Below are 24576 nucleotides of genomic sequence, written 5' to 3'. Positions count from 1 at the left end.
CAGCGTTTAGCTGGAACTGACTAGTTGTGAAATGAGGATAAAAGAACCTATTGCATGTAAAATACTTAGTATGATGTCATAATATCATGATGAGGATAATTCTCATAATAGTCATTCAATAAAAAACAACACTCCCACCCATGGCCACCTAACCAATCTCCTGTCCCTACCTTAAGGCTTTGAGGGGTCCTGGATACATGTAAATATATGTACATGTGTATACATATATATATATATATATTTTTTTTTTTTTTTTTTGCTGGAGAGAAGCTATTAAAAGTCATTCACATGAGGTTGTGGTTTTACTATAACTAGTTTGACAAGCACCTATTTAAATTTGGGATAAGTGAGTGGGACTGGGATTAAAAAATCAAGTTTTTCTGATTCATACATGGGATCTGATGAATGTGAGGCATAGAAACAATATGCCTGGTCTGAACTGTATGATTTAGTTTTCTAAAAAAATAACTCTGACAAATCAAATGAATTGTTTGAGTGCCACCCAATTGTTTAGTAGTTTTGCCTACTAAATAATAACTATTGCCTACAAGTTATTTGTTCCTTCAAATGGCTTAGATTTGAGAGTAGCTATTGGGTTAACAGAATCCATGTATTCTAGGAAGATTTGCATGGCAGCTCAATAAAGGTCCTAAAATTATCCTATAATGAACAACATTGCAAATGTAATTATACAGGCAATAAATGAAGTGTTCATCCTTGATAGTGCATTTTCTTTAGAAATGCAAATATTTGTAGGCTTTTAAAATATATATATATATTTATTCATTTATTTGGCTGCATTGGGTCTTAGTTGCAGCACGTAGGATCTTCGTTGCAGCATGTGGGATCTAGTTCCCTGACCAGGGATTGAACCGAGACCCCCTGCATTGTGAGCTCGGAGTCTTAACCACTGGACCACCAGGGAAGTCCTATAGGCTTTCTGTGATGAGCGAATCACTAAACATTTTGAAGGAATTAAGGGAGGAGAAGGTATGATAAAATAATCAGGAAGTTTTACTTAAGAATGATCTGCTTAGAATGTAGAAATATCTTTAGAAGCATTTTATTCAGCTTTCAATGTTTGGGATAAACCACTTTATCAAATAGACGGAATAACTGATTTAATAAAACAGCCAACATGAAATCCCTGACTTAGGAGCAGCTGAATACCCCCAAACCCTGCCTGAACTCTCTTCCCCATGGATGCTGTGAACAGTGGTTCTGCTTCTCTCTCCTCTCTACTTTGTTCCCTGCTGTGTGATCAGCTGTCCCAGGGCCTGGCTGCTTGTTCTCCTAAGAGTGGCAGGTTAGAGACCAGGGCCTGACCTCGGGGCAGAGAGTTGCCACATGGTCTTCTCTGCTCCCATAGTATCCTCCCCACCCCAGTTTTGGAGGTGGGTCAGTATTCCAGGCTTTAAGTTAGTCATCCCTAGGGTGTTGCATCTAGAGAATTCCAATGCAATACCAGAGAATATGACATTAAGGAAAGTCAGAGACAAAAAAGACAATGAGAGCAGATCAACCTAGAATCCATGAAACAATAAAAGTAATAGTGCTTTAAGTGTTGGCAAAAGTAGGATGCTTTCGATTTCATTTAAAAGTGAAAAAATAAGCTGGGGCAAGGCAGGTTAAGTATAATAATTATACTGGTAATTTGCCCCTCTGAAGGAGAAGGAAAGGCTTAACTCCTAAAGTGAATAGGATAGAAATACACTTAGTGCTGTCAGTCTAGAAGTAGGTCCAGAGTTCTCACAAGTGCCTGTCAGAGTTTCCCCTTAAGCAAGCCTTTATCCATATTCCGAAAAAGTTTTCTACCTAAGTCTGCTTGTTCTTCTTTAGGTCCAGGAACCCAAGGTAAATTAAAAAAACTATCTTATTAATTTTTTTAGAGTTGACGAAGTAGCTTTATAGTCATTATTCCTTTTAATTCTTATAATAACTATGGCAAGTATGTACCATTCTTAGCATAAAATATAATAGACATTATGTACATAATAGACGGTAGGATACACATTATCATTGGGACTCTCTGTCTCTACTTCCAGTTCTCTATACATTGTTGGCTTTGTTCTTTGGAATGAGCTTCCTCTAGCAGCAGGGGTCATGGCTACCAGTAGCTCTGGAACTGCACCCTCAAAGTTTCCTTCCCTCAGCGCTAGTTTGAAAAACCCTAGTGTGGGACTTTTTACATCAAATTTTCATCCCACTACAAATCATTGTGTGTTAGAAGGGCAAGGTCATGAAGAAACAGAACAGTTCTCATTAGAAACCAATATTAAGAATAATAAGAGGTTGGGCTTCCCTGGTGGCACAGTGGTTAAGAATCTGCCTGCCAATGCAGGAGACACGGGTTTGAGCCCTGGTCCGGGAAGATCCCACATGCCGCGGAGCAACTAAGCCCGTGTGCCACAACTACTGAGCCTGCACTCTAGAGCCCACGAGCCACAGCTACTGAAGCCTGCGTGCCACAACTACTGAAGGCTGCACGCCTAGAGCCTGTGGTCCACAACAAGAGAAGCCACTGCAATGAGAAGCCTGTGCACCACAATGAAGAGTAGCCCCCGCTCGCCACAACTAGAGAAAGCCCATGTGCAGCCACGAAGACTCAACGCAGCCAAAAATAATAAATAAATAAAACAAATAAATTTATTTTAAAAAAAAGAACAATAGGAGGTTGTCTTAGTCCTTATGGGCTGCTATAACAGAATACCATAGACTGTGTGGCTTACAAACAACAGAAATTTATTTCTCACAGTTCTAGAGTCTGAAGTCCAAGATCAAGGTGCCAACAGATTCGGTGTCTGGTGAGAGCCTACTTCCTGGTTGGTTCATAGATGGCCATCTTTTCTCTGTGTCCTCACATGGCATAAGGTGTGAGGGAGCTCTCTGGGGTCTCTTTTGTAAGGGCACTAATCCCATTCATGAGAGCTCCACGCTCATGCCCTAATCATCTCCTGAAGGCCCCACCACCAAATACCTTCACTTTGTGGGTTAAGTTTCAACATATGAATTTTGAAGGGAGGGGAAGTAGTTTCTCATGAAGGGAGAGGGTAGTACAGATATGGCCACCTAGAGGAGTTTTCAGGTAGATAGCCATCCCGATTTGTGTCTATTTGTCATCATTGTTTAGTTTAATTGATTTAATTTTGTGCTCCTTTCTTTTACCTATTTGTATCACACTCAGTTCTCTTTCCCTGACTCTAGTTCTCATTGCCACTTGTTTATGTTTTTATCATCATCTCAAGTTGAATTTTAAAAATCTCCAGTTTTGAATGTCATTTCAGAGTCTAGGTCTTATCCCTCTATGAAAGTTACTCTTTTTTTTTTAATAGACTTTATTTTTTAGAGTGGGATTAGGTTCACAGCAAACTGAGCAGAAAGTACAGAGTTCCCATATACCCCCGCCTCCACAGTATCTTATTAATTTTTGTTTTATAGTTTTGTTCAATTATTAATATTCCAGCATTCCTAAAAGATGACTGTATTTTAAACATTTTGGACATATTTTGCTTTATTATGCTTTAATCCACTGTTCTGAGACTGATGACTCCCAACTCTACATTCCCAGTGTAGGCTTCTTTCCCTCCTTACTTGTATATCCGTTTGTCTGATGGATATCATCAGATTGTCCTGATGACCCTTCCAACAGGTCAAGGAATGGGAATCAGTATCATATCCCCCTCCTGAAAACCTGCTTCTCTTGTGTTCCCATGTCAGTGAGGGTCGTACCATTCACCCAGTTACTCAAGCCAAAAATCTGGATATTGATTGTCCTAGTCTTTCCTTTCTCATCAGACACAGCCAGTCATCATGCCTTGCAGATAGTACCTCCTAAATTCTACCCTCATCCCTGCTATTGTTGCTCCAGTTCAGAAGCTCACCATCCCTGGCTTGGATGACTGTTCCAGCCTTCAGGCTCATCCGTTTGCTTCCACTCTTGTCCAAACCCTGTCCTTTTCCGAAGCCAAAGTGATCCTTCTAAAATGCAGATCTGATCGTGTTGCTCTGCTGCTTAAAAACTCTTGAGTCTCCCTTTGCCTCCAGGAAAAAACCCAAGGTCTTTCCTGATCTGGCTCCTGCTCATCTTTCTAGCACCATCCATCTCCCATTGCTGCACCCCTCCACCCCCATCAGCATTTTCCTCTAGCTTTCGGGACTGGGACCTCTTGATGTGGGGCAGACTCGGGTGCCAATTCAGACTTTACCAGCTGGGTCAAGTTATACTTAAACTCTATGAGCCTCACTATTTTTTGTTTGTAAAAGAGGATAGCCTAACTAATTCACAGGATTATTATGAAGAGGAACTGTGATAATGTTGGCAAAATACTTCGTATACAGTAAGCGTTTGATATGTGGTGTTTTATCATTTATATCAAGCCATACTATTCCACCCCTTGCAAATTCTGCATAGCGCCCTCCTTGTCTTTTGCATTCTTTCATTTAACGATTATTTCTTGACCACCTACTATGCCCCAGTATTCTAAGAAGCTGGGAAACATGGGTGCACCAGAACAACATTCTAATCCAATTTATTCCTCTTTATGGGAGACCTTTTTGACATTGCTAGGTCTAGGATGCTCTGTGCTACCACTTCCTGTTGTATATTATTCTAATTCCCTTGTTTCATTTATCAACTTATCGTCCTATAGAGTAAATGGTACTAATGGACTCTACTATTAGACTGTCATTTTCTTGCAAGCTGGGTAGGGACTATATTTTATTAATTTGTGTACACCAAGTGTTAACAGTGCCTGATAATCATTCACTTAAATACATGGAGTAGACACGTAGAAGATATTCTGTGAATGTTGCTTGGCTGAAATAAAAATATGAGTCCATAAAATAGTTTTCTTCCATTGTTTACTGCAGGTATTCAGTATTTCAGCTCCCTTGGGCATTTAGGGCTATCCTAGAAACCTGCCTCCTAATTCTATTTTACAGGGATTAAATGCAATTTGAGTATAAACAACTAAGTTTAAAATGAAGTTTAAGAGTATAATTTTTCATAACTTGTGATTGACTTTAGTGTGAGAAAATTCCAGGCCACGAGAACTGCAAGGATCTGACCTGATGACCTTACATTAGTTTTATTTCTATTTTCGTGTTTTTAGATTTTATCAATATCCATTTTTTGAAGTTTTATCCTTTTGGTGGCTTTTATGACTTTAGAATTTGTTTTCTTTAACTATATATTTTCTGCCATGTGCTCACTTGAATGCATGTTTTGACAATTTTTTCTTGCTTTCCTGTGGTCTTTCTTTCTATAGGCTTCCTTCCCTGGGAACTTGCACTTGGTTTTGGTCCTTCGTCCTACCAGTTTTCTCCAACGAACTTTCACAGACATTGGATTTCGATTTAGTCAGGAAGATTTCATACTCAAATTACCAGTAAGAGTATTTAAATGTTTTGTCCCTTTCTCATGAAGACTTTGCACCATGCTATTGATGTTTTACATGTGGTCACAGAGCATGTAAAAGAAAAAAATAGAATTTGTCTTCCGAGAATGTAAAATCAAAATGCCTAAAAGTCTTCTGCTCCTACTGTTAAAATAGAGGAAAAGATTAATCAACTTGTAACAAAGCAGTTCCTTTTGAAAAAGATGTATGTCACATATGTTGTATATGTGTATATATGTATGTGTGCATGTGTATAAAATCAGGACATTTTATTTTTAGAGAAAAAAAATGAGTGTGTGTTTTATGTATTTGAACTCCCATGAACTTACATCCTGAGCTAGTTCAGAGTAAAATTTTTTTTTTCCAAAAGATATTTTTATACGTTTTTAGAGTTAGGAATAGAGTGCTCATAAATTTTGGTACTTTTGCAAAGATCAGTCCCTCCTGATAAATTATAATTTACTGCAGAAAGCCCTTTTACTTTGTTATGGGCTTAACATTCTTTCAGAAGGTTGACCATTGACAGTGCAAAATTTTAGATCAGGGAGAATCAGGTGTTTGGGTTTCTATGGAGATTACTTTCACTTTACAGAGAAATGTTTTGTAAATGACAACTGTTATTCCCTGAGGAAAGGTAGTGTATCCATGTGGGAGGGGATGTACAGGAGAGAATTGTTAGAACCGTTTATAAAAGATAGCATTCTGCTAAATGAATGCTAAAGTTCATTGTACGGCTGTGTGGAGGGATGCCACGGAGGGCAGTTAACGGTATCTTTCTTGCTTATTTATATAGGTTGTTATGCTGAGCTCAGTTAGTGATTTGCTGACATACATTGATGACGAGCAGTTAACCCCTGAGTTAGGCGGCACCTTGCAGTACTGCCACAGTGAATGGATCATCTTCAGAAATGTATGTTTCTTTTGCCCTTACCGTAGAGCCTATAGTTTGTGTCAGCTTTGAAATCTAGTTCTAGAGTTGTTTTTTTTCCTCCTTGGGAAAAACAGGTTTCTGGGGCTCCTATTTTTCAAAAAACATGTATAATTCAACATCTTGATTCTCTTCCCTAGGAAATATCTAGAAATGATGCAGAGTCACTGAGGATGGCATTTGAATGAGAGGCCTATAGGGAGTAAGGGGATCCTACTCTACCCACCCCCTCCTGTGGCCATGTAGTAACTTGAAGAAACCAAGGGTTTGGGTTCAAATCCTAGCAGTGCTGATTTTTAGGGATATAACTTTGTGCAAGTTGTAAAAGCTCTCTCAGCCTCAGTTTTTCCAAATATAAAATGGGAAGAATAAGACTTTACCTCATAGGAATATCAGGAAGATTAAATGAGATTACAGATGTAAAATGTTTGGCATTGTGCCTGGCCTATGGTCCACCCTCAAAAAATGCAAGTAATCTTATTAATCTCATCAGCCTAGTGATTCTCCTGGGGCAGTTAGATTTGTAGCAAAGATGCCTTCTGTTCTAGAAATGTACGAATAGGCAAGGGCCCTGTGCCTCACAGGTGTGAATCTGTCCTATAAGTATCTTTACGCCAAATCCCAGAGATATGGGAACCCTTCTGAAGGAAATAATGATATTTAATTCAATCAGGATTCTATTTTCCTCATCCTTAGTTTCATTCAGCAGTCCTGTTCACTCGTATGAAAGTGTATTGTCAAAATAAGCAGTGTCTTGCCTTTAATAACCTATAAAGCTATAAATAAAAGAGCAGACACCTTGAGTTGCATGGTAAACAGAGGGTTTATATGGTCTCTACATGTTGTCTTTCTTTCTCTGAGTCATTGATTTTGGAAACAAAATAAACAACCCAACCTTACTTGACATTTTAGGGCAGCAGAGCCTTTGGGGGTCACAATTTCAAATCTTCCCCAGTACCTGAAATGAACTGTTGTGACTAATATTCCTCTGTCACCTTAGTCCATTGCCTTGTTTGAAATGCTAATACTTGCTCATAAATGATAAATATAAAGTGGCTTTGATGTTCTCATTTCTCTTCAGGAGCAAAGTTATTATAAAATAATTTTGCAGTTTCAGAATTTAATAGAATAAGGAAACACTGTGTTTTGCAAGAGAATAAAACAAATTACTCTTTACCTGGCATCTTTAAGAAAGAGTTTTCATCGGCGTTCGAGAAATAAGTACGGAAGTTTAGGTAAAAGACATTTGAGAAGACTTTCCACCTCACTTTAGTTTCTTAGGGGCTTAGATGGAAAGTTAGAGTTGATTGTCGAGGGCATTGCCAGCTTTCCTCAGCAGAGTTCATAGTATATATGTTTGCTGTCATACCTAAATGAAAGTTAATACAATTGCTGGTCTAGGTTTTGATATGCTGGCAGAACTTCCATACAATTAAAAGAATCACGGGCTCTTTGCAGGCTATAGAAAATTTTGCCCTCACAGTGAAAGACATGGCTCAGATGTTACAGTCCTTTGGAACTGAACTGGCTGAGACAGAACTACCAGATGATATTCCCGCAATAGAAGAAATCCTTGCAATTCGTGCTGAAAGGTACCACCTGTTAAAGGTATGTCTGATAGAAGGGACAAACCAAAATTTCCCGTAGTCTTTCTTTTGATAGAGAGATGTTCAGTGTCCATTTCACACAGATTGCTGGGTAGGGAGACAAAGGAGATATTTATATATTATAAAGCACACTGTTAAAAACAAAAGAATACTTTACAAGAGGAAGATGTCCTGGATATGTTGAATCGAAGTGTCCCTTGTTTAAATGGTGCATTCTCTTGAGCAGCTGTTTATTTGTAAATAGAATAGTTTATCAATGCTCCAGAATAAGGGATCCACAGTCATTTTTGTTGCCATGCATTCTGTGTCTTATAGAAAGGCCCTCTCATTTGGAAAGCTAGAGTGAGGATCAAGAGGCAGACAGGTGTTCTGTTTCAACATCCAGCAGAGGTACACTGTGAAATGGAGAAGGAGAACTTGATGAGGAGTCAGGAGGCCTGGTTTCTTGTTCCAACTGTGCCATATACTAGCATTGTGACCAAGCCAAACATTGCTAAATTGATTACAAGCTTTCTTTTCCACAGAGTACTAGTTCTTGATGTCTTCTACAATAGACCATAGCTAGCAAGTTGATCTTACTCTCCTCCCCAGTTGTCTGGAGTGTTGTGTTGTGAAGGATTCTGAGTCACGTTTCAGACAATCACCAAATACTTTTAGATTCACTTTCCCCCAAAAGTTTGAGCATGATCTGAACAAGCACCAGGCATCCCTGTAAAACTTATGTCCTTTGTACGATAACAGGCATGCTGGGGGCACTGACAGATACAAGCTCTATGTGGAGGTGACATTTTTATGTTAAGAAGAGGAGAGAAATGGAAATTTTGAATCATAATCTAAAAGCAAAACTCTATTCAAGGAAAAAAAGCTCTGTCCCTCACAAGCTGAGTGACTTGGTCATTTGCTTACCCTCTCTGAGTCTCAGTTTCCTTATATGTACGATGGGGTTGATGATGATGATGATGATACATGCATACCTTGTAGGGCTGTCATGAGGATGAAATGAAGTAAGTATCTGATGTATGTCAAACAGTGTTTGACACATGGTTGGCACTTCATAAACAGTAGCTCTTAATGTTTATGTTATTATTTCGTGTTGGTGGTGGTATCTTGGAACCTGTTCCCAGAAAATACATGGGCACCCAAATTTTTCCTTAAAATTTCAGAGGGCCTTTGCATCTCCTGAAGGGAGTCATAGATCACTCTTAGATCCCTAAAGGATCAAGATCCTCCTAAGGTTAAGACCTTCTGAATAGAAGTACATGCTTCATGGTGAATTCATTAATCCAAACGTGAAGTAACAGAGTACTTATGGCCAGCAGTGATTGGTAACAATTAAGGATTAGTAGGAAAGATATCTAACTATATCTGAATATGCATTAAATATCATTTGTAACTGTATGCTTTCTAGGGTGGTAGTCTTTATTACACTACTACTGCTTTATTGGAGCACATTAAAAATATTAACAAAATAGAATAGAATAAATTAGAACTTTCTTTTTTTATTGAGGTATAGTTGATTTACAATACTATATTCGTTTCAGGTGTACAGCATAGTGATTCACAATTTTTAAAGGTTATGCTCCATTTATAGTTATTATAAAATATTGGCTATATTCCCCGTGCTGTATCCTTGTAGCTCATTTTATTCATAGTAGTTTGTACCTCTTAATTCTCTACCCCTATTTTGCCCTCCCCCCTTCCCTCTCCCCACTGGTAACCACTAGTTTGTTGTCTATATCTGTGAGGCTGTTTCTTTTTTTGCTGTATTCACTAGTTTGTTGTATTTTTTAGATTCCACATATAAGTGATATCATACAGTATTTGTCTTTCTTTGTCAGACTTACCTCACTTAGCATAATACCCTCCAAGTCCATCCATGTTGTTGCAAATGGCAGATTTCATTCTTTTTAATGGCTGAGTAATATTCCATTGTATATATATACCACATCTTCTTTATCCATTCACCTGTTGATGGACACTTAGGTTGTTTCCACATTAAATTAGAATTTTTTTTTATTAATTAATTAATTTATTTATGGCTGTGTTGGGTCTTCGTTGCTGCGCGTGGGCTTTCTCTAGCTGCAGGGAGCAGGGGCTACTCCTCATTGTGGTGCACGGGCTTCTCATTGCAGTGGCTTGTCTTTGTTGTGGTGCACGGGCTCTAGGCGCGCAGGCTTCAGTAGTTGTGGCACACGGGTTCAGGAGTTGTGGCTTGAGAGTGCAGGTTCAGTAGTTGTGGCGCATGGGCTTAGTTGCTCCGTGGCATGTGGGATCTTCTGGGACCAGGGCTCAAACCCATGTGCCCTGCATTGGCAGGCGGATTCTTAACCACTGTGCCACCAGGGAAGTCCCTAAATTAGAACTCTCTACCTGTGACAGAAGGAGGCTACAAACCGAGCATGGGGTACTTCTGTCTGTAAGGATCTTATAAAATTAGTGATTGCAAATCCATCTCAATAGGCAGGGCTTCTTGGAGATCCTCACAGCTTTTGGATTCTGTGGTAATGAGGTATTCCTTGATTTTTCACTTATGAAAGCAAAGGCCGTTCTAGAACTGCTGTTTCTATTCTGCATGCTGTTGCTGTATGCTTCCTTTTCCCCAGGTCATTCAGAATAGGTTCCCAGCAGGCTGATTCATCCTATTTTGCCTTTGTACAGAAGGATATTACAGCTGTAACCAAAGAAGGAAAAATCCTGCTAACAAATCTGGAAGTGCCTGATGCCGAGGATGCTGTGAGTTCAAGACTTGAAAATCATCAGCAAATTTGTGGTGACTGGCAAACTATTAATAAGTGAGTAGTACTCTTCTGGGTTTAGAGTTACTTATTTCATACCTCTGAAAGGGAATTATACACTTTTGCTGCTACCTGTTAAGTGTGGAAGTATTCCTGGACCTCTGGGAATCTGAGAACTCCTTCCTGAGTTGTCTCACAGAGACTAGTTTGCTCATAGAGGAGGTTCTGTGGACACTGATAGTCTCTACCTGGACCAAATGTCATGGGCTGTGACTTTGCCTATAATTCTTAACGTCCAGACCAGGTTTATCTGCATACCTGCAACACAAATCGCTGTTTTAATTATGACTTTGCTTTGTTAAGATTGCTGACTCAAGTACATGATATGGAAATAGCTTTTGATGGATTTTGGGAAAAACACCAGCTAAAAATGGAGCAATATCTGCAGCTCTGGAAGTTTGAGCAGGATTTTCAAGAGGTCAGTTAAAACTTTCCTTGATACAGTGTTTTGCATTATGCTGGAGGTTCTTACTCCTTGATCATCAGAAACAGTCTCGCGAGGTGCCCATTTATACCCCCAGAGAGGTGAAAAGAGGCAGGTGTGAGTGAACCTTGACTTAGAATGAAGAAAACAGCTACGAAAATGCCAAGACTTCTACTTATCTGGCTTAAACTCATTTCTTATGAGAAAGCATTTAAGTGCTAACATAGATGACAGGGATAAAGTTGCTATCTACACTGATGTTTGATATTCAAATTTATTTTAGATACAAAATGCTTTCGGCCTATGGGATAACCTCCAAGGAAATAATGCCAAATTCCTTCATGATTTTTTAAATACCATATATCTATGCTGACCATATTTAATATAATCTAACGAAACATTTTTTTCTGATCCAGCAATTTATTTTCTATGAAAAGCCTGATGTGTGAAATTAAATCATGTTTAATTATACATTATTTAAAAGGTTATAAGTATATTCTAGTTCCATCCTTCTGAAAAATCCATCCCATATGGATTTATTTTCTTCTTTTCTTTAATAGTCAGCATCCAAGCTTCTCCCAGTCTCTGTCATAGTATTTTCCCAAGGGTCCAAGGAAAACTCACTTCTCTCTCTTGCACGTGGTCAGCTTGTTTCTACCCATGAGTGGCTGACTCCTCTGGCAGAATCAGTTGGGGGAGGGGCACTGCATTCTGGACTCAGGGCTCAGTTACTACCAGCCTTTTCCCTCCAGTGATTCAGATTTTGAAGTGCTGTGCTCTCCATGAAACCTTTCTTAAAGACAGAATAGGTCAAATTGCTCTTGGGCCTTCCAGATTATTTGTGTCCGTCCCTCCTCCCCAACCAAACACATGCAAAAACAGCACTTTTCCTGAATAGACCCATTGCGCCTCTACTTATATGTTAATTTGCCTCCAGGTTAAATTCTTGTCCCGTGGTTATAGTCTGTTTCATGAAGTCATTGTTGCCTCTGATCAGTATTGCTGTTGTTTGTCTTGGATTGTAATCTCACTGACACGATCTCTCTCTCATAGTGACATGCAGATGGATTCTGGATATTTAGGAATTAACTAAATAAAGGCTTATTTGGCAATTCAGACTTACAAGAAAAAATTGAATATTCTCAAACTTGAGATACACTTGAACATACAGAATAGGAATATTTTCTTGCATAATCACAGTACAGCAATCAAATTTTGTACATTTACGAATAATGCAATAGCTTTCTAATTATCTGCCATCAGTATTCGGATTTTGTCAATTGACTCAATCATGCCATTTATATCATTTTCCCCCCTCAGCACAGGATCCAGTCTAGAGGGTCGGGTATTGCATTAAGTTGTCATGTGTCTTTAGTCTCCTTTAATCTGTAACATTTCCATAGCCTTTCTTTGTCTTTTATGACACTGACATTTTGGAAAAATAGTCATTTTTTAAATAAAATATTCACCATTTTGAGTTTGTCTGACATTGTCTCATGATTAGATTAATCTCCACATGACCAGCAAGAATACTGCATAAGTGATGTTTCCTTTGGGGGGGGTATCACATCTGCAGGTAGATGAGGTCCATCTGCCCCTCATTGTTGGTAGGGGTTTTGATCACCCCGTCAGAGTGTTGTTGAATTTCTCCAGAGTATAGTTACTTTTTTCCCTCTTGCAACTAGTAGACAATATGTGGGGAGAAAATTTAAAGCCATGCAAATATCTTGCTCCTCATCAAAAATTCCCCATCCAGTTTAGCTTCAAAGTATGATGGTTGTGAAATGCTGATTTTCATATCTCAGTGTAGGTATGTCATGGAGTTGTAACTGTTTCAAGCCCATCAATAGGAACAAGAGTACAAATCATTTTGAAGAAGCTAGGAAAATGTCTATCAAGAATGCTGTTTGGGGGAGTTCCCTGGCGGTCCAGCGGTTAGGACTCTGCGCTCTCACAGCTGAGGACCCGGGTTCAATCCCTGGTTAGAGAACTAAGATCCCACAAGCTGTGCGGTGCAACCAAATAAATAAATAAACAAATAAAGGGGGGTTTTCAAAAAAAAAAAGAATGCTGTTTGGTGTTTATCTATTTATTGGGCTCATGGCTTCTAGTTTTTAATTCATTACTGTTCTTAACTGTTTTGGTGTTTCCACCTGACTGCTGTGTCCTTGTGACATGTCCAAACATTTTGATCACTTCTTTACTTCCTGGCATAAAGAGATGTTCCAAACTAATCTTATTCCTACTCTGCCTCAGCCCTGGAACCAGCCAATTTCCTGCAAAGCCCCGGTTTCTTTTTCTGGGAAATGATATTAAAGACCAAGATCTGGGTGCTAGGTGTGCTCATTGCTACTGAAGGGTCTTTGTTTCTAGAACCATTCACCATAGAGCTAGGGAATACATATGCATGTATATACACGTATATATACTTCCATACCTGTCCATATACACATGCCCTTACATGTACATAGTGATCTTTTATAAATCATCAGTACACACTGATGTCTAGCAGGTTAAATTTTAACAGATTAAATTGATTTCTGTGAATAAAATAACTGAAGACATTTTCCATATGTGCAATTTTTCCATATTGATGTTCTTAATTGCTAGCATTTACTACAAAACTTGATTATTGAGGGAAAATGCTTAATAATCTATATGCTTTTAAGACTTTTTCTCCCCCTTATTTTTAGCTCGTGAGTGAAGCTGAACTTCTTTTAAACCAACAAGCAGAGTTGGCAGATGTAACAGGGAATATAGCTCAAGTAAAACAAAAAATTAAAAAGTTGGAAAACTTAGATGAAAATTCTCAGGTAAGATTACATTTTAGATGTTCTCTATATTTATGGAGTATAATAGTCACATTTTGATGTTTTTTTTAGTAATATAAACCCTTATTATGATTAATCTCTCATAGCAACAATCTGTATAATTGGTTCAGTAATATTGGTCTATATTCTGTTTTGTTCAATGTGGCCCTGAGTTGACTCTGCAGTTATGTTATGTAGTTGTAACTGTTTCAGGCCCACCAATAGGAACAAGAGCATAAATCATTTTGAAGAAGCTAGAGAAATGTCTATCAAGAATGCTATTTGGTATTTGAAAATGATGGAACATAACAATATAATTCCTTAAATAACCATCATTTGATATATGCAACTGAACCAAACATAGATTCATACAGATAGATCTACTTAGCCTTACCAGTTGTGTGACCTTGGGTAAGTCGATTTAAGTTTTCTAAGCCTCAGTGTCCTCATCTATACATTGGGGATGTGATGACCTACTTCTCAGAGTGATTGTGAGGATTTATTTAGATGCTGTAGATAAAACACTTAGCACAGGGCTTCCCTGGTGGTGCAGTGGTTGAGAATCCGCCTGCCAATGCAGGGGACACGGGTTCGATCCCTGGTCCGGGAAGATCCCACATGCCGCGGAGCAACTAAGCCCGTGCGCCACAACTACTGAGCCTGTGCTCTAGAGCCCACGAGCCACGACTACTGAGCCCACACGCTGCAACTACTGAAGCCCGCGCGCCTAGAGCCCGTGCCCCACAACGAGAGAAGCCACCACAATGAGAAGCCCACGCACCGCAACGAAGAGTAGCCCCCGCTCACCGGAGCTAGAGAAAGCCCCGTGCGCAGCAACAAAGACCCAACACAGCCAAAAATAAATAAATAAAATAAATAAATTTATTAAAAAAACAAAACAAAAAACACTTAGCACAGTACCTGGGATATATGGATATATGGTAAGTACCCACAAGAGCCAGCTATCATTGTTCTGCTGATCTTAAAGCTTGGACTCATGGCTTTAATACTCAGCACATTCTAGCTTTGCTCTCCTGTCTCGTATGTGAGAGCAAGGCCATTGTTTTTAAGGTGTGTTCTCAGCAAACAAATAGATTTATGGGTGTACCACAAGCATCTAAAAACCAAAATTGAGAGGCAGCAGTTGTGGTGCCCAGTTCTGAAATTGTGCTTGTAGATCTTTGTGATCATGGGGCAACTTACAAATCTTTATGGTATAGGAGAAAGAGAAGGCAAACTGGCTTGCAAACTAGGGAGCTTTGAATTTTTTGTTTGGTTTTGTTTTGTTTGTTTTCATTTTGTTTTGTTTTGTTTTGTTTTGAATAATTTTTAGTTTTAATTGTGGTAAAAGACACACGACATAAAATTTACCATCTTCACCATTTTGAAGTGTACAGTTCACTGAGTGTATTCACGTTGTTGTATAACAGATCTCCAGAACTTTTCCATCTTGCACTATACTGGGTGGGGTTGGGGGGCGGTCAGTAGTTGATGGAGTAGAGGCTAGGCTGCTGAGATCCCTTTGACAGGGAAACCCTGTGACAGTCACTTCATGTGTGTAAAGTACTCAGGTAGATGCCGACTAGACCGAATGGGATTTCCGAGACTGAAGTGATATGAAATCCCTTAGCTTTCATTTGGCTTTTGTGTACCTCATTTGATATATGCGGTTCTGTTCTAAATCTGTACATAGGGGCTTCCCTGGTGGCGCAGTGGTTGAGAATCTGCCTGCTAATGCAGGGGACACGGGTTCGAGCCCTCGTGTGGGAAGATCCCACATGGCGCAGAGCAACTAGACCCGTGAGCCACAACTACTGAGCCTGCGTACCTGGAGCCTGTGCTCCGCAACAAGAGAGGCCACGGTAGTGAGAGGCCCGCGCACCGCGATGAAGAGTGGCCCCCGCGTGCCGCAACTAGAGGAAGCCCTCGCACAGAAACGAAGACCCAACACAGCCAAAAAAATAAATAAATAAAATAAATAATAATTAAAGGTGCTAATAATTTTCTTAAAAAAATTTTATATCTGTACATACCAGGAGGAACAAATCTAATCCACATTCTGGGCAGGCTGGTTAATTTTCTGTTTCTGTGACCAGAAGTGCATGAGCTTCTGATGACATCACTGCCATAGCTAGTGACTGACTGGAGGCTTTTTTTGCAGCCAGCAGAAGTATGACAACAAACTGTATATTTGGCAATATCTGTCTCTGGTTCAACCAATTATGCTTGTTTAATTACATTCTTTTCTCCCCCTCTATTCACACAGAGATCATGCAGTTTTTGTTTCCCTTCTTTCTTAAAATCAGGACCTGTTAGCAAAGGCCCAGTTCGTGATACTACATGGACACAGGCTCGCAGCAAATCACCATTACGCCCTGGATTTGATCTGCCAGAGGTGCAATGAGCTACGTTACCTTTCTGATATTTTGGTGAATGAGATCAAAACCAAACGGATACAGCTCAGCAGGACCTTTAAAATGCATAAAATCCTCCAGCAGGTAGTGTCATGGGACATGGTGCATTTCTGAAAGAGAAGATACTTTTTTTTTTCCTGGGTCCTTCTCAGAGGCTATGGGGCTAAGGTCTGGTATAGCTTTGGAATTAAATTTATAAGAAGTCTGAAGGACTGCGTTTGATTATCCTTGTTTAATCTGTCTACTTTGCAATATTCAGAGCAGGTCCAGTACTGTACGAATTTTGGCCTCTGTTCTGAATATTGACATGGTGGTGGCAGTGGCTTCCTCTGTATTTTCGGTCCATCTCTGTAGCCTCTGCCCTGGCGATAGTTTGCAATCAGAACACTTAAAAAAGCCCTGGGGGCATTTTGCTAAAGCCTGACACTCATTCCACATTTCATAGTTACAGCAATAACAAACAGTGATTGAAAACTATTCCTCCATGGCTTGTGGGTCTGACCCCTTTGATGATTAGGCGGTGAAGAGAAGTTGTGATCGTGGCAGTGGAATGTAAAATAGGAGTATCACTTATAGGCATCGGATCTGAATGTGAGCATTCTAATCTGTACATCTCCTTCTCTGGCAAGGAAACTTTTATCCTTGTCCTTGGCAATCATTATGCATTTATATTACACTTGATATTTTGCAAGGAGTTTCATATTTCAATTATTGATTTTGGGAAAATAGCGTGCAGCTGAAGTGCTGGTGTTGAGAGAATGGTCAGACACCTGCTGCAAAATGAATTCCTCATTATGAAATGAGTGCAGCACTTCCCAAACTTGGCTGTGTGTCAGAAATACCTGTGGAGACAGAGACTTGTGGTTGCCAAGGCGGAGGGGGGGGTGAGGGAGGGATGGAGTGGAAGTTTCAGATTAGCAGATGCAAACTATTACATATAGGATGGATAAACAACAAGGCCCTACCATATAGCACACGGAACTATATTCAGTATCCCGTAATAAACCATAATGGAAAAGAATATGAAAAAGAATGTATGTATATGTATAACTGAATCACTTTGCTGTACAGCAGAAATTAACACAACATTGTAAATCAACTATACTTCAATTAAAAAAAAAGAAGGGACCTCCCTGGTGGTGCAGTGGTTAAGAATCCACCTGCCAATGCAGGGGACACGGGTTCGAGCCCGCAGGGGACAAGGGTTCGAGCCCTGGTCCGGGAAGATCCCACATGCAGCGGAGCAACTAAGCCTGTGCACCACAACTACTGAGCCCGCATGCCACAGCTACTGAAGCCCATGTGCCTAGAGGCCGTGCTGTGCAACAAGAGAAGTCACTGCAATGAGAAGCCCACGCACCATAACAAAAAAAGAGCAGCCCCCGCTCGCCGCAGCTAGAGAAAGCCCGCGCACAGCAACGAAGACAACACAGCCAAAAATAAACAAACAAATAAATTAATTAAAAAAAAAAAAAGAAGTACCTGTGGAATGCTGTAAAAATATAAATGCCTGGCTTACAGCCCAGAGCTACTGAATCAGAATTTCTGGGGGTAGAAACCAGATATCTTTTTTTTTTAACAGCTCTGAAAACAACTCTGATTCACGGAAGCCAGAGCTGATAAACACTCTCCTAAGGGACAAACATATTTCTTCTTTATTCATTCATGGTTTGTGCATGTGTGTGATTTGCTCACCAGGCTCGCCAGTGCTGTGATGAAGGAGAGTGCCTTCTGGCTAATCAAGAAATAAATAAGTTTCATTCTAAAAAAGATGCTCAGAAAGCCCTCCAAGACATCAAAAATTTTCTTGAAATGGCTCTACCCTTTATAAATTATGATCCTGAAACCCTGCAGTATGAATTTGATGTGATTTTATCCCCTGAACTCAAGGTAAGAGGCTTTTGGGGGCAAGTAAACAAACTTTAAAAAACTATAATTGCATTAGTGTTGATAAGAGTTTTACTGCTTCACAGGTAACTTTATATCACATTGCAATTACACAGTTCTCTTAAGGATTAGGGGTTCTATCAGAGCCACTGTTAGGCGTCAAAGAATCCAAAGGCTTATGTTTGCCTTATAATGAAGAGTAATTTCCTTTCTGAGCTCTGACTGCAGTATTTTTAATTTTTTAATTTATTGTTTATTTATTTTTTTTGGCCACACCGCGCGGCACGCAGGATCTTAGTTCCCCGACCAGGGATAGAACCTGTGCCCCCTGCAGTGCAAGCGCAGAGTCTTAACCACTGGACCGCCAGGGAAGTCCCATGACTGCCTTATTTTTAAACTCTTTTCACATACTAGGAGCTCTCACATACATTTTCTTGTGCATCCTTGAACTAAGGCCCCAAACTGTCCTAGAATATTGGACCCATATCAAGAACACTCTACCCAAAACATCTTTCCTTTGTGCTGCAGTGACCACCAGCAGTTGCTCTGGGGACACAGATCTGGCTTTCCTACTCAGTTTGAGGATGAAGAGATGAGGGAAGGATCTGGGTCTTCTTGGGGAACGGGGAGCAGCGGAGGCTGGTGTTGGCAGGGGGAGAGAGCTATAGGTTAGTTCAGCACCACCCTGTTGCAGCTGCCATGAAGCCCTGTCTCCACATTGTGGATAAGAGCATTTGTGATGCTATTTGCTGCTAAAATGTCTCATTGACTCTTAAGTTTGGAGCAGTATCTAAATCCATTCTTAGCTGCAGATCTGAGGGGAATGCCCCAGAAGATCAGAAACATGGCGATAACCAAGTGATTCTCTAGCTGCCTCAAATCATCAGTGGCTCTGAGGAGCCTTTTACAACATGGTGAACTATAGAATGTCCTGCAGGCTAAAATATAACAAACTACCGTGATAACGCTTAACTTGGTGGCTTTCTCGTACTAAACACGCCTTCTTTTCAGGCCTTGATCCCCTTTCAGCCAATGAAGGGTAAATCACTTTATGCAGTGACCTATTTCATGACTGCTTGATAAATTTCTTCTTCAAGTTGTTTTGGCTGAGACCTTCTGGTTTTGTAACCATGTGAAATAATGCATTAATCTGTTTCCCATTACTTTCCTAAATTTCTTCTAGTTATATATTAAACTCTATATTAATTTTTTATCTGAGTCTGAGAAATGTAATAGGATTTGTAATGACCCCCATTTCAGAAACTATTTCATAGAACTCTTATGCAACCTGCAGGCTCAAGTGCAGACCATACAACTCAAGCTTGAAAACATCCGAAGTATATTTGAGAACCAACAAGCCGGTTTCAGAAACCTGACTGATAAGCATGTGAGGCCAATTCCATTTGTAGTACCTGCTTCTGACAGTTTGATCAGATCTAGAGAACCATTTTTTTCACCTAAACAAGGTAGAGTATCTTACATTCCCCCTTTCTATCTCTTCTTTCCCTGCTATTGTTTACTTTGTTACTCTTGATGTAAATACTGAACTCATTCTTCAGTCCCGAGAAACTGAAATTTTATTTTTAGCGTCCTTGGTCATGTACAAATTATATTGCACAAGGCAGGAGTTGTGATAGAGATTATCGTACAATAATTAAACATAGTAGTAGTATAGTATAGTACAGGATGATGAACATCTGGACGGAATTGCCCAGTCTTGCAATGAATATGAACATTATACTAGCATCAAACTCACCCTTTTCTTCAGCAGGTGGAGGAAAGCATATGAAACTGGTATATACACGCATACATTTACCACTTCTTGGGATAAACTATTACTTGGTTCTTATAAGCTTCTAGTAAGTGAATGATAAGATAGATAGATAGGTAATTGAGTGAATTGCCTTTTCTAATAGGCACAGGTAAATTGAATAGTTTCACTGGTAATTAACTGTTACAAAGCTCATTTACTCACTTTAATCTTTGTAGACTAGTGTTAAACATGTAATATCCATTTCTGTTTTCTACGTTCTATGGGATAAAAGAATTATCCTCACTGTGGTGTTGAGCTACTTTGGAAATAAGATGACTATTGCCCCAAGGTTTTTCTTGAGCTGCCTCTGGGGCCTCTTAGGGGAAAGAAATTTGGCCTTTGGGGCCCTAAGTTAGTTGAGTGGGTGAACATGGGACTCAATTCGGTCTCTTTGATCTGAGAGAATCAGAGACTTCATTAATGATGGGAACTGCTTTGAAAATCAGAGAAAGCCTGAGCCAGGCATAATGAATATAAAAATCCAGCTCAGCCCCAGCATGGATCAGATTAAAACGAGGTGATGAAAGCAGATAGCTAGGCTAAGATGATAAAAGTTATATAGTTAACAGTTATTAAATATAAAAATATACTCACAAGTAAAACCATGAACAATGCCATAAATAAATTATACTAAGAAGATACTGGGAAAAAGAATAAAAAGAACAAACAACCAATAGGGGATAAAAACCAACAGCTATGAGAATAAAAATAGAATAGGTTGATATTCCTAAACAGAAGACAGAGCTCAGATTTCTGGCTCCATTCATGGGTTATGTGACCTTGGGCAGTTCACTTAATCTCCTTTGTTGGTTTTGCCTTGGTTTCCTTGTCTGTAAAATAGGAACAATAATACCTACTGATTTCAAAGTGTTGTTGTGAAGACAAAGTAGAAAAAAATTGTAGGGTATAAAAAAATACTCAATAAACTAGACTATTCTTTCCCTCATGACTAAGGCCTCTTGCTTTATGGTCTTCTAAAAGCTCAACTGCTCTGAAGGCGTTCCGAAAGCAGCATGCCTCGGGTTGAGGAACAGGGCTCTGAAAAGACTGCCCAAGGCCCACTCAAGGCCTTAGTCACTAAAAGTACATTTTGTTTTGTGTTGTTTCATTTTTTTTCTTTCTGATATTCTTATTTAATGGCGTTACACTTTCTTTCTGCAGTGGGAGTTGGATACTCTTTCTTTCAAGCATGTAAACTTTTTTCAAAAGGTACCCATCTTTATTACTTTTCATCAGTACATTTTCTGAGTTTGTGTACGTGTGAAAAACCAGTTTGGCATCTAAAACCAGCAGCAATTCATTCTTGCATTCTGCCTAGGATTAACTTTCTCCTTTTTTTCATAATAAGCATCCATTATTCTCTCAATACTAAACTTACCTTGGAAAATAACTATATAAAAAGTAGATTATTCCCTTTCATCAAATGACCACTCATAAGACGAAAACAGGAAAAACAATTGGCCATGTTAAAATAAATCAAGCTTGCTTTCACTGTAGAGACTCTCTGTCACCCAGGATAAAACTATTTGTTGGGAGTAGCTTGAATTTGCCTCGGTTTAGAACTGCCTAATGTATTTATAAGGAAGAAGGCAGCTTACTGAATAAATGACATGGACGGATAAATGATTTTATCTGTTATCCATCATGGTTTCTAAATTAAATCAGAGCATTATTTATGCTACAAACACTGTTCATTTTACCTAACTGGTCTGTGAGTAGTGGGGATTCTAACAATCAGTTCCAAATAATTCTTCAAGACTTTTAATTGCTAAGCCAAATATATAAGATTGGTTAAAAAAAGATTTGGTCAAATCAAGGCATAAGTGTTAATTTTTTATAAAATAAGTCAAACTGTTTTTTTGTTGTTTTTGTTTGTTTATTTTCATTAATTTGCATCAAATAGAATCTTGTATCTAACACAGTGCCTGGCACCTAGCAAGATGTAGTAACTATTTGCTGAATTAACATTTCATACAGAGGGAAGTTATGGGAGAACATTGTGTGCGAGGGGTAAAATGTGGTTTGAGCTCCCAGATCTGTAGCTCTAGTCTAGATCTTTCTCCTAAACTTCAGAGTTTGCGTTTCCAATTTGCCTCCTTGAATTTCCTATCGGCAGCTCAGTCTCAGCATACCCCAAAACTGATGCCATTTCTCCTGCTCCCCTTTCTCACTCATTCCCGACCTCTAATCAGTCCAGAAAAATCCACTTGTTTCCATCTGCCCTGCTAGCCCTCACTGCCACTTCCGGAATCCAGCCTAACAACCATCTGTTGCCTTGGCAACTACAGCAGTCTCCCTGTTTCCCACTTTCTTTTCTTAAATGCCCCTAGTTGTCTTGCCTTTTGGACTTTACACCTACTGTTCTCTCCTACTCCGCCATCAGATTTCCTATCTCTAGGCCTCTTCCTTCAGGTAAGCTTTTCCTTCCTGCCTCTCCCTCCCCTGCACCCCAGTTCGGTCAGGTGTTCATGCTATGGCATAACAAGCCCCTCTTCATTTCTTCTCAGCTTTAGCGTCATTGCCTGTTTCCTGTCTCTCTTGCTAGACTATAAGCTCTGTAAGAGCAGGGACTGTGTGCAGTTCACGTTTGTATGCCCAGCACCGGACACAAAGCTTAGCAGAGAGTATAGGTGCTTAAGAATTATATATATATATATATATAGTCATATTGTTAAAAGAATGAATACATCTACCTTGCTTTTCAGAAAAAGATGCATTCTTCATAAATTGTGTATATATTCCTTTTTCACCTCTTAATGTATTTGCAAAGAATTAATTAGTAAAGCTAATAAGTAAAGCTCCCTAAGTTTCCTTTATAAGTATCTTTGGATGTCTGTATATCAAGTTTCTTTAAGGTGATGGGTATCAGTATTTATTGAGAAATTGATTTTATATGGTAATTGCCACTAAGTCTAATTTATATTTATCTATTTACACATATATCGTGTAAAGGTAAATATTCCCATATAGAATCTATATTTAAGTAAATGAAAGTGAAGGATAAGATTTAGAGAACTTAACAACAGAGTCTTTCCCTGAGTGGGCCTTGTAATGGCTCCCACCGAGGAGGAAAGGACAAAAAGTCTATTCCTTCCAGCAGCCCTGAGAATTAGGAGCCTAAACGGCCTAGTCTTTGGCTGGACCATGCCCTGGGCTGTGGAGGAACGTCTGGACTCCTTTCTTAATAATACAGGGGCTCACCCTTTGTAAACAAAACAGAAAGATTAAACAGAAAGAAAAAGAAAGATTACGTAGGAAGAACAGAAAGATGAAAGCTTGGAATTTTGATAAAGTATTTTTTTTGTTTTATTTGGTTTTCTTTTAGCATTTTAATGTGCTTCAGAAATGTTGTTTTATATAGTGGTTAGAAACACGGATTCTGATAGTAGACTATATGGATTTGGGTACCACTTCTGCTTCTTGGACAAGATATTAAGCTTAGTTACCTATAAAATGGGGATAGAAGTAGTACTTATCGCTTAGGGTCGATTTGAGGGTTAAAAAAGAAAATGCACATGTAGGGCTTAGAATAGTGCCTGGCATGTAGTAAGTGCCAAATAAATGTCAGAGGCTATAATTGTTAGTTAAATTGAGATTTTTTTCCGAAATTCTTTTTGATTCAGTTAATCATTGAGCTACGATCTGATTAAATGCTTATGTTATCAGAATGAACACTAAACCTGCAAATAATCATGGGTACTAACACCTAGCTTCGTGCTTGCTCGGCAATCCAGCGAATGTTTGATGAATGAGAGAATGGGTGAATACATAGCAAGATCATGCTCTGTAAGAAGTTGAAATCATATAGATAAGTCTAACTAATCATCTGTTATGTATAGTGTGATTTAAAAATACTAATATAAACATGATGGAACATTAATGTCTCTCTAACACACATGCACGTATTTTTATGAAAAGTGTTGATTTTAATTCTCATTTGAAATTCTTCTTTCATATTTCTCTACCAGGGAGGAAGACTTGGAGACAAAATCAGAGCAACATAAAAGTAAATATCATTAATTAATTCAAAATTGGCCTTATTGCTGTAGTTGCAGAATTGGGATAGGGGCTAAAACCATATTTTTTCATTCACTAAACCAATATTGTGCATTTGAAAGCCTATTTCATCTAAAAGAAAAAGCTGCTGTTGCATTGTGTCTAATTGCAGTACTGGCATAGCCCCAGATATATGAGCAGTTTCTCAGGTCTTGGCTCAAGTTCAGAATAATTGCTGTAGAACATCTCAGATAAGTTCCAGCTTCTCATTCCTGCCCCCACCGCAATTCACCTAAACAATTGTTGCATCTTCTTACAAAAGGAGATTTCTTTCATAAGTGATTCCAGTCCTGCAAGTATGAAACATGGACAAAGGACAGATTCTTTTTTTTTTTCTTTTTTGGAACATATTTGCAAAATCATCAGAGTACACCCAGAACTGCAAAGGACAGATTCTAATGGACCATCCCCTGGGCTCAAAAAAGACATCTATTCATTTCTTGATA

The 24576-nt window shown here is 39.1% G+C and overlaps 1 protein-coding gene across 11 annotated transcripts in view; it reads left to right on the top strand.

Moving 5' to 3' along the window:
• The window catches only part of MCF2 (MCF.2 cell line derived transforming sequence), a 62600-nt gene that overhangs the window by 4184 nt on the left and 33840 nt on the right, over positions 1-24576 (top strand). For 4 of the 11 annotated variants that reach the window (XM_036839102.1, XM_036839105.1, XM_036839100.1 and 1 more), the window contains exons 2-12: positions 5268-5387; positions 6190-6306; positions 7783-7932; positions 10590-10723; positions 11030-11144; positions 13844-13963; positions 16267-16458; positions 18073-18264; positions 19556-19727; positions 21236-21283; positions 24043-24080. In XM_036839102.1, coding sequence (XP_036694997.1) covers positions 5268-5387; positions 6190-6306; positions 7783-7932; positions 10590-10723; positions 11030-11144; positions 13844-13963; positions 16267-16458; positions 18073-18264; positions 19556-19727; positions 21236-21283; positions 24043-24080 — 1398 coding nt within the window. The remainder of the gene's footprint in view (positions 1-5267; positions 5388-6189; positions 6307-7782; positions 7933-10589; positions 10724-11029; positions 11145-13843; positions 13964-16266; positions 16459-18072; positions 18265-19555; positions 19728-21235; positions 21284-24042; positions 24081-24576) is intronic. The other 7 variants (XM_036839103.1, XM_036839109.1, XM_036839104.1 and 4 more) reach the window with 4 other exon arrangements.

The sequence above is a fragment of the Balaenoptera musculus genome, chromosome X (genome assembly GCF_009873245.2).
Source record: "Balaenoptera musculus isolate JJ_BM4_2016_0621 chromosome X, mBalMus1.pri.v3, whole genome shotgun sequence".
In the NCBI taxonomy this organism is placed as follows: domain Eukaryota; kingdom Metazoa; phylum Chordata; class Mammalia; order Artiodactyla; family Balaenopteridae; genus Balaenoptera; species Balaenoptera musculus.
The sequence above is the reverse complement of the archived record's forward strand: the minus strand, read 5'-3'. Positions and strand labels throughout refer to the sequence as shown.